General features: G+C 34.0%; 1 protein-coding gene across 1 annotated transcript; it reads right to left on the bottom strand.

Moving 5' to 3' along the window:
* Positions 1-495: 495 nt before the first annotated feature.
* LOC105341780 (protocadherin gamma-A4) lies at positions 496-10,301 on the bottom strand. Its single transcript, XM_020072708.3, has 15 exons — positions 9,557-10,301; positions 8,855-9,044; positions 8,321-8,509; positions 7,848-7,988; positions 7,498-7,620; positions 6,920-7,102; positions 6,638-6,825; positions 6,164-6,412; positions 3,888-4,133; positions 3,586-3,806; positions 3,227-3,304; positions 2,079-2,099; positions 1,904-1,947; positions 1,345-1,378; positions 496-951 (listed from the first exon to the last, which is right to left on the bottom strand). The coding sequence occupies exons 1-15, from the start codon at positions 9,617-9,619 to the stop codon at positions 804-806; spliced, it is 2,118 nt and encodes a 705-aa protein (XP_019928267.3). The 5' UTR covers positions 9,620-10,301; the 3' UTR covers positions 496-803.
* Positions 10,302-10,707: the final 406 nt, after the last annotated feature.

The raw sequence follows: 10,707 nt of genomic DNA, 5'->3' as shown, positions 1-10,707 counted from the left end.
AAATATGTTGACATGCAACTTATAAGTTGCATGTCAACATAACTAAGTTGCATGTTGACATAAATATGTTGCATGTCAACATATTTATCTTGCATGTCAACATAACTAACTTGCATGTCGACATAAAGAAGTTGCATGTTAACATAAATAAGTTGCATGTTGACATCAATAGGTAGCGTATCTAGCATCTTGGATGTCACATGTTGGCGATATTTGAGATTTTTTATAACTCTTATTTGATTGCAGTTTTCTTGCATGTCAACATAGTTATGTTGCATGTTGACATAACTATCTTGCATGTCAACATTTTTATCTTGCATGTCAACATAATTAAGAGAAAAATAACATGCACACAGGGGGGCAGAGATATGCCACCATAGATAGTATTTACCGTACAACTATTGACAAAAACTTCATATTCTACAAAATTTTAGAAATGATCAACTAAAGATATTACATCTTTTAAATAATTTAATAGCAATTATATATATCATCCATGTTAAAATATATACGCAGTTTTCTTTTGAAGACGTTGACCAATGCTTGAAATGTTGCAACTATCTTATTTCTATTTTGAGTAATTCAAAATCAAACAAGAATTCCATTTATTATTTCTAAGTGCAGCTATTTATAATAGTTTGTATACATACACAAATCATTTTGTTTAAACATTCGTTTACATGAAGCGATGCTTTTATTTAATACATTGCCATTTACAAAATAATTCCATTTAGTTCTTAAGTACACAAATGCGTGTTATTAAAAAGAAATCGATTTCTGATAAATATCAACAGAGCTGAATATCAATAATAGCTGATTGGCAGACGATGACCTGTGATTGGGTAAATTCTCCCACGTGACCCAAATTCAACCGGGATGTTGGAGGGTGAGATTCTATCCATCTGTGATCCAGTGGCACGTGGAAAGTCTGGGTAGTCACGCCGGCCATACCTGTATCAAACGATCCATGGAGGTTATTGACTATTGAGACCCGAGTATTGACAATCTCAGTGCATGACCTCGTGATACTGCTATTGCTAGCTGCCATCGATGGAAGCTGTACCATATCACAGAGGTTAATCGAATTAAACTGAGAAATGAAGTAGGACTCTATTACTCTATTGATATTTATGAAAATGGTTGAATAAAAGAGAGGTCTCCAATCGATATAATTAGTTGAAAATCTTTATCCGAAAAGAACTGTTATGAATGAATAATTGATTATTACAATGTAGTAAACTGATAATTACGTTTGTGTTGCTTAATTGTTAACCCCCCCCCCCCCCAAAAAAAAAATAAAAATAAAAAATTGGCTGTTAAATATATCTGGGTGGTTAATCATACCGTGTATCTATCTCTTTGGTAGGGTAAACTTTTTCTGAAAAAAAAAAGATAATGAATAAAAAAAATAAATCCAAAGTTTAAACTTTGTAGTAAAAACAAAGTAAAAATGTGTTTGAAGGTGTTTCTATTAAAATTAATAAATATACGAGACAAAAGAAAAATAGAACAATCCCAATAAAATGTAATAGTTAGAAAAATGAGCTTTTCATATGATGGCCTAGTTAGTTGAAGAGTCAAGACAGTGATAAAAGCGTCGCATTCAATGCAAAAAATGTTGTTGATCTGTTTTTATTTTGACGAAGAATTTTTGAAGTCAGAGTAAGTGTCTAATTAATACTTCGTTCTGGGTGGTTGGTAACGTCTCGATATGAATAAAACATCTCGATAGGACGTAAAACCACACTTAAGGAATCGATCAAACGGCCAGTCTCGTGTAAGCTTATTGACGGAGAGTACATATATATATAAGCGCATTCTGGTCATGAGTTTCCGCCAATGTAATCAACGAATGAAACGATCTGAAACTGAAGAAAGTGGCTACATTTCTGCCAACACTGACCGTTTTTCCAATAATCCATTTCTTCTGCTTTCGAACTTTGAACTCTGGAATTATAAATAACGGTTCAGTTTCCTATTACAAATGAACATTTTAGTTTTAGAACGTTCTACACGAATAAATTTGAATAATAAATGATTAGATTATTTCATTACATTATATTATATACAGTTTTTACCTTATTCGTGGATCTTTTTCCCTGGAAAAAAATCGTAGTTTTATTGAAATCTGCATTCCAACATATGTATTTATGAATTATATTGCAATGGCTAATTCATATCATGTCTTTAAATATCAATTTAAAAACGAAAAATAAGTTTAAAATATGCCAGTCTGTCTAGGAAGGTATGAACACGTTATCGAAATATGTGCATAACATTATCACGATTTTCTAGATGAAATACTTGTATAATCATGAACCAATTATTTGATTTTGTATATGTGATCTCTGATATTTATATCACGAAAATGAAGCCATATGCTCTAAAATCAGCAGATCTTAATCAGTAAATATGGTAGCTCATAATTGGAAGTTGATTTGAATCAACTCTAGATCATCGATGCTGTTACTCTGGCAAAACAGAAGACTTAGTACTTGAAACTAATCGATAAATTCGATGTAATGTATTCAGAAGTATTGTTTTTAAGGAAACTTATTAATAAATACCTTTTTAAAAATCAGATTTTATATGGTACCAGCAATTTAGATATGTTTTGTAGTCGTACATAAATACATTTCTACGCCAGAGTTCAAAAAGACTAATTTACTGTCATTGATTACAAAAGCGCAATTTCTAGAGCGCTATCGTTTGAAATCAAAGACAGACTATCCAATCTAAAGTTGAATTTAAATGATTCTCCATAACTTGTTAGAGCCATTTAACCTGTGTGGGAAGTTCGATAACTACGCTATATCTAGAGGCCCACAGGGTTAATTACAATTTACTAAATTGTATTACAGTAAGACTGGCTTCTATGTATATTAAGTGTAAAACACGAACTAGTGTTAACCAAATCTTGTATAAGAATTATGTTTTGTCCTACATAAAAAGCAAAATAAAACGTGTCTGTGAATTAACATCTTTTCCCGTAGTCATTTGTAATCCAATTTGCAACACCTGTATTTCGAGTTTTTACAAACAGTAAACTGGTTCACGGCGTCTAATTTTGCGACCAAGACTATGAAGATAATCTCTGACGATGATAATTTAAACAGATGACTTAATCTCTTTCCTCTTTACTTATGGGTTGAAACATATGGAATCGGGAACCTTTCCTGTGTGTGAATAGAGCAATATATATTCTATATGTAATACTTGTACTAACACTCTAGGGCGCCTGTTTCTGCAGCAGTTCATGAAATCACACGGGGCGGATCCTCCACAGGCGCCGGTGTAACACAGTCTGCAATACAAGTAACCAAGCACAGTAATTTGTAACGAATTAAAATTGCTTTAATTTGAAGTGTTGGATAACAATTTGTTATAGTCAATGAGTAGTTTTGGCAATAATCAAGTGTCGATATATTGATATGATACGATATATTGAATATTGGCAAATATTCATAAAGTTTGTATATAAATTAACTTATGTTTATGATATATTGGCTGGTCACTATATGCCATGTCGACAAGTCGATACCATAAAAATATTTTACGTGTACGAATGGTGTAGAGATACTATACCTTAAAAAGAAGTATAAGAGAGTGCCCAGAAGGAAAGCCCCTATCAGAGACCCTAAAACAATGGCGGCAACAGCACCCGCGTCCAGCCCCGTACTCGGGGGGAGTGTAGTAGTTGTGGTAGAGGGAGTAGTTGTTGTAGTCTCTATATATATCATATTGACTGTGGTAGTGGAGCTCAAGGGAGGCGATCCTTTATCAGTCGCCGTTACCAGATACCTAATCTATTGTAAGGAAATAATTTTCCAAATACTTTCGCATTGAAAAAACTTTTTAAAGAAAATTGACATCTGTTTCGATATTACCGCTGTGCCGTATGATAGGCCAGTCCTGGACAGAAAGTAAACTCCACATCCGGTTCCCACTGTGTAGTACGTGTTCGTCTGACTGGCACTGTTGGCCAGGGACCCCCCGCAGGAGAACTCGGCATTGCTGCCCGAGTCTTTGTCAGACACGGTCATCTGACCAATGGCGTTCCCAAAGCCCGTAAACTGGTCGGCATAAAACGTGTACGTACCCTGAGAGAAAGTGGGAGGATTGTCGTTCGCATCCTGAAACAAGGTTCTGTTTGTTTACTTTTGTACGAAGTCATGTAGCAATAGTACACATTTATCTTCATTAAATATGTGTTGTATAAATGTGTGCATGCTTACTTTATCTAAAATCGATATACCTTACAACTTCCAGTTGCATTTTTAGCTAATCATATTTATGCCAAATAAATGCAATAGTAATATTACCATCGCTATGAATTCAAAACAGATTTTAAAAAATGTAACTATTAAAAGATGAATAAATTATGTTTCGAATTTTAAAATTCCTCTGATGGCAGTTTTCGCTATCTCCTTCATCTACAACAATAATTGAAACCCTTCTTTGTGTGTTAAAATATAAATACTTAATATTGTCTTATGAGATAAGAAAAAAAATCCTAACCAAGAAACTGTTTAAAAAGTTACCTGTGAATGCTAAGGGTTATTTTTTTTAAAATATATTACATTGAGCTAAACAAGGTTAAAACAATAATTTATTGTATATTAAAGTATCAATTATTTGACTAAACTCGGAACATTTTTTTCAAAGTGCGTTAATATCGACGATATCAAAGCATCTTTGACAAAAAAAATATTTTTTTTTCAAAGTGCTTTGACTTGATCCCAAAATTAACGCATTTTGTATTTTTTTTTCAAAGTGCGTAATTTTTCAAAGTGCGTTGTAACACTGCATGTACAAGAATATATATAGACAGAAAAGTAACTACATTAATGATGGATTAGTGACACAGAGCAAAGAGAGACAATTCAAGGAACTAATTATAACTTACAATTTTTTGCAAAATTCTATAAAGCTAGGATTTTACAAATATTCCATAATATATCAAAACATGCCGATACTTACACATGTACCCGAAAAACAACGACTTTCATCAATTTTACATTATTCTCATTAAATTCTAATCAATTGTTTTCATGCAAACAACAATATTGATGTTTGACACAAGTAGTGTAGGTATTTAAACTAAGTTTTCTTGGTTGAATCAAAAAGCACTTCGTTTGTCTTAAAACGTTTTATGATGAAAATTTTAGAATTCCTTTGTTCTCAATAGTCTTTTGTCAAAAATAAATATGGTCGTCGGATTATTGATTAATTATGTAAAATTTTATTTTTATTATACCTTATTATCACAGTTCTTAATAACAATTCATTTGATTTGTATAGACAGTCTCGTGACAGCGTAAAATTTTGTCAAACAGGTCTCCGGGGATAAGATATCGTATCCGCACCCTTACGTCCCCCAGGCTTTAACTACCCAAATAATCATGGTTCTTGTCCGATAATGCACAGCAGCTAGACATAACCAGTCGCCATGTCTGCCCGCACATGCAGTTGGTTCCGACATCCTTTTAAGGATGTAATATGCGGTTTACTAGACAAAAAGATTCAAAGAATACGAAGAAACACACCAAATGTGCAATTAAGAATTTTTTTAAATTTAAAAGTTAAAGCATTGACGATTTACTGTCGTAGTTATATAAATCTGTCTGTAGCTATCAATCTGGAGCAAAAAGGGTTATTCTACGGTTGACAGATTACCAAACCAACATCTCTGAAAATATCCTAAAACATCTGTAAGGTGGAAGAAACCCATCTTGACACCCTTTATGTTGAAAAAAAAAGAAAAAAAAAAGCTCGCTGGTCGTGACCAGTTTTAGACTCCTTTTAAAGAACTCCACATAATACCCAGACTTAAAAGGTAAATAAAATGGTTTTTTTCTTAAATAAATTATAGCTTATAGCGTACCAAATCATATCTTAAATTTTGGAAGATCTACCTCCTTTATATTGATTTTATGCAGAAAGTGACGTAAATATTGAAGGTCTATGACAAGAGGTACTAAAACTTTAAAACACGGTACAGATACACTGGCTGTAAGATAGAATTTGTCTTTCAAATCATCACAAATGCAGTTGTAAGCTGTTTTCAAAATTTAATGTTGCCTTTGTAACGGTAATATTACAACCAATGTATAATTAAGGTCAATGATGATATAAATAAAAATGTAAGACAAATATAACTCACTCGAATAGTCAAGACGATAAGCGCAGTTCCTGTTTTAGCAAGCGAGTCTCTGCATTGAACCGTCAACTGGACAGTGGATGGCATTGCATTCTGATCAACGTCATAATCCACTGCATACGTCATCACACCGGAAGTACTATCGATGGTGAATCGTTCGCTGTTGTTTCCGTTCATTAAGGACAAAGAGTAAGGTTGAATGCCGTCGTAGTCCCTTACAACAAAGTTAGGATTGATGGTCTGACTCCCAGCCTCAGAAGAAAGAGCCCAAAAATTAGTACAATGTAAAATGTTCTTCCTTCGAAGGTACTTTATATTTACGTGCGATACCATAACGATTCCTTGATCATACATACTAGTATGTACAAAAATATTAATTTTTACTATTTTCTTTGCATATGCATTGCTGTTGTCCGTTCTTTATGTTTCGTTACGTAGCAAAATCCATTTACAAATAATATTATATTTTTTACATACCTTGCCTTCTAACACACTGATGTAATAAACTTGTCTGTCGAAGTAGCACTCCTCATTTACATTGAGAACATTGATGGTCAGTGAATAGGGTCCTGTCGTGGTCTTACCATCCGATATCATGAAAGTCACATTATAACGAGACAAAGTCTCGTAATCAAGTTTACCAGTAGACAGTTTGAACTGACCACCTAAGTAACAGGCAGATGATACGTAAATTGTAGAGTTCACAATCATGAACGTATAATTATAAACAAAATATTTTTTGGATGTTTATATACTTACTCGCAGAGTCAAAGGAAAATAGACCTTGAGCAGTAATAGGACTAACGCTGAAAGAATGGGTCAAAGGGTCAGTGGGGTCAAGGTCTTGTGACGTCAGAGTGAAGATGACGGTTCCTCCAGCGATGTCCTCGTCGACGGATACAGAGGCAGGCAGGTTTGTTATATTGGGCTGACTGTTTAAATCTAAGATTAAGTAAACTAGTAATTTCTTAGACGGACACACATGTACATTAAAGATCTGCTTTAACATGTGTTTTTTTTCTAGGCCTATAAAAAATTGTGTGTTTAGGGTAACACTGATGAAAAAAAATTAGGTTAGGTAGGTAGCGATTTTTTAAAAAAATTTCATCATATTTTTTCTGCATGAATCCTAAGAATGTTTGTTTGTGTCACATTTAAAAACGGGTTTTTTAATAGAAATAATATAAAATTCACAATCGGATAAAATTTGACATCTAAAAATGGTAGGATCAGGGCATTTTTGTACATTTGTAGGTTAGGTCGGGTTACCCTAAACACACAACTTTTTTTAGGCCCTATTTAAAAAAAACCTTTATCTCCCAAAGATTGACACGTACTGAGAATATCAACACTGAGTAGTGTTTGGACTGAGATAAGTCCGTCTGTGACGGAGATGTAAAGGTGTACCGGGGTGTGGGTCTCATCAAGTAGGGTCCGCGTTGTCCTCACCTGTCCACTGCCTTCACGTGACATCATAAAAATTCATACGTAAATATAAATGAACATCAATATCTTTAAGGAAAATGTCTGACTACATGTATATAATGAGATAATGTTTATCATATAATTAATTGTTTCAGTTGTGTTGTGTTGCTTATTTATGTCTCAATGAATTTAACAAAAAGAATAAGGTTAGACTTTAAACAAATATCAAGATTTTTTTCTTTAGTTTTTTCAAAAAACTCACTTGAGTCAATGGCAAAACTGTTTGTACTTGGAACCGATATCAGAGTATAGGTCAAAGGTGAATGGTTAAGTAGGTCACGTGATGACACAGTGTAAATAAGTTCACTGGCTGTAGCTGTCTGCGCATCAACTGACACGACATCTGTAGGAGAACAGAATTGTTACTAACTTCAAGGTCTTAAGAAACCATTTACATGTTCTCACTTTTTAAAAACACTTTTTATCTTGTTTCAAAGTTGTAAAATTAACACAGTTTAGTAGCATTTCTACATGTTCCCAAGAGGTTCCATTGATGTTAAAATTAAAAGCATCAAAATCTTACATCACTTTAGTATACCGTTAAATACAATTTAATAAATAACATTTAATTAATGGTAAAATGTGATCATACCTTAGCGCTTCTCAGTCACTTTAGTACTTTGATTGAATGTTAACATAAAATAATTGATATCCTTGTTCTCGTGTAACACTGACCTGAGGAGTGGGTGAACTCCAGCCTGTCCCCCGGGATCACGTCCACCTCCAGCTTGTCCTCCCGGAACTCGCCGTTAGAGTCCGTACACCGGATGTTGATCTGATAAGTGGACTGCGCGGCAAAATCAAACATAACATTGGGCGCCGCCGAAGTTCCCGGCGACCCATTGTGAGCGTAGACTCCATAGTCTTTAAAGGACGCATTGTTTATAAATTTAAAGAGCAATCACGTGTCATTTTAGTTTGCTGTTTAGAAACTTAAAGTGTCATGGGGACTTAAAAAATCACAAAACTTAACTACCAAAATTTGTTGATGTAAACGCAAAGACCTTCGTGTACTTTATTTCGTAATTATACTAATTTGCGTAGTTGTTTATTCTTTTTGCATTAACACGTCATTTTAACGATCTCAAACTTTGATTCATAAAATCAGCAGTAAACTTCATTGTCAGAGAGATAATGTATAGATAGATAATGTATTTTTGCATCCCACATTACAATATTCATTTTATATCAATACTTTAATCCACTTACGTCCGGTCTGAGGGTCAATCAATACTCTGAACTCCGTCTCTGCGCGCGCAGGTGTTGGGGTGGTACCTGCTGCGTTACACACGTAGTTGTCGTTGTTGACGTCACTGACCGTCAGCGTGTAAATCAGGCGGTTAGCGTATTCCTGCTCCCCGACGTTGACCGACGTCGGTAAACCTCGAAAAATGGGGGGCTAGAAAAAAAACCCCTGTAATTATTATAGTGTATTACCAAATTAGTTCCAATTGCGAATTATTATAAAAGATGATGGAATATATCCGTTAATCTCCGTAAACTTTTTTTTATCGTTCCTGTGAATTATTGATGAGCTTTCAATAAACAAATCTTGGATATTTCCCTTTAATGGATTCAAATTTACTTCTATGACAGGTATGCGCATTTTCTCAAAATGTGATAGAAACGTTAATTTTGGACGGACTATAGCTGATTATGGATCTAAATCCGAATACTAGTATCATGCATCTAGTGCACTAACTGCACGGATAACGCATGGATATTTATATATTGCAATAATCAAATAAATTGACAATATTTGAATTCGTCCTATTTTGCTTAGGAACGAACACGTTTGCATTAATATGATTGTAAAATGTTAATTTATAAAAATAAGTAGAAAAACAAACGCCGATTCGTCGCCAGTTACTTCTAATAAATCAAATTTACTTATAAACGACCATTACTCACCGTTGCAACAATCAAGAAAGGTAAACCTTGGCACAGAAAGAAGGAAAACAATTGTATTTTCATTTCTCAAAGTATTCTGTCCGCCTTAGCTTATTTTCCCGATGAATTTCAAAATTGAAACTTATAGATTCAAATGTGACGATTTTATTGATGTCTCATTAGTTTGAAAATCGAATGTTGCGATAATCTTTTTTTACATATCCAAACAAGATCTACAACTTCGTTCTATCTACCAAAATGACCATGAAAGATCAACCCATTGAAAGATTGTTATAAGAGCAATATTTAGTGAAAAACTCTGCACTTTAAACTTTAGCGCTCCTAACATCAAGAGAATGCCTTGGATCCCGTGAAGATCCTTTCACGTTCCCCATGTGCATTAATTCTGCCTTGACGATGGGGGGCCGGTTTCTATTTCTGTGCGATTTATTAACTTTTATGGAACATTGCCTTCGTGTAAATAAAAAATATAGACCAGGCTATGGGAAGACATATCAACGTAACAACTTAGTTATTCTGCATTCAGAAGAAAATCATGTTTACCGTTTGAAGAAGTTCGTTTTACCCATAAAAAAGACATAAAGTGTCCGGTTTCTCTGAAGCAGAATATGGAGGATTTATTTGTGTATGGTTTTACAAGCTGTTTTGAATGCTGCGTACGATGTATTAATCAAGCTAGAATACTCGTATTCCTGCACGCCTCGGTTAAACCATTTGCGTCTGTAATACCTTTCGTTTATTTTCGCCATGTTTACATTTCCTGTATATTTCCATATGTTATGTATAAACAAGATTACTAACATGTCTATGGGCATTGTAAAAAACATACACTGATGATTTACTTAGTTTCTTAATTCTACAAAAAAAAACTAAAAAAAAAATCATGCGCTTCGCATCGGGCAATATTTCGTCCCTTGGGGACTAATTTAATCAATGTTGCCCTCAACCTCAAGTCAATATTTGTAAACTATTAAACAAATAATGCCGCAGACAGGATCTATTGCGACTAACAATTGAATTGACCTATAGCACCCCTGCGAATGTGTTCGGAATGTTTTCTTTATCGTTGCTAAGTATGTAATAAATCCAGAGGTGCTCGAATGAAAGTTCACGAGACTTCACCGAGATTTGTTCAGTTCCTGTGAAATTTC

Source organism: Magallana gigas, chromosome 5, assembly GCF_963853765.1.
Source record: "Magallana gigas chromosome 5, xbMagGiga1.1, whole genome shotgun sequence".
NCBI classification, from domain to species: domain Eukaryota; kingdom Metazoa; phylum Mollusca; class Bivalvia; order Ostreida; family Ostreidae; genus Magallana; species Magallana gigas.
This window is presented reverse-complemented; position numbering and strand designations above follow the sequence as displayed.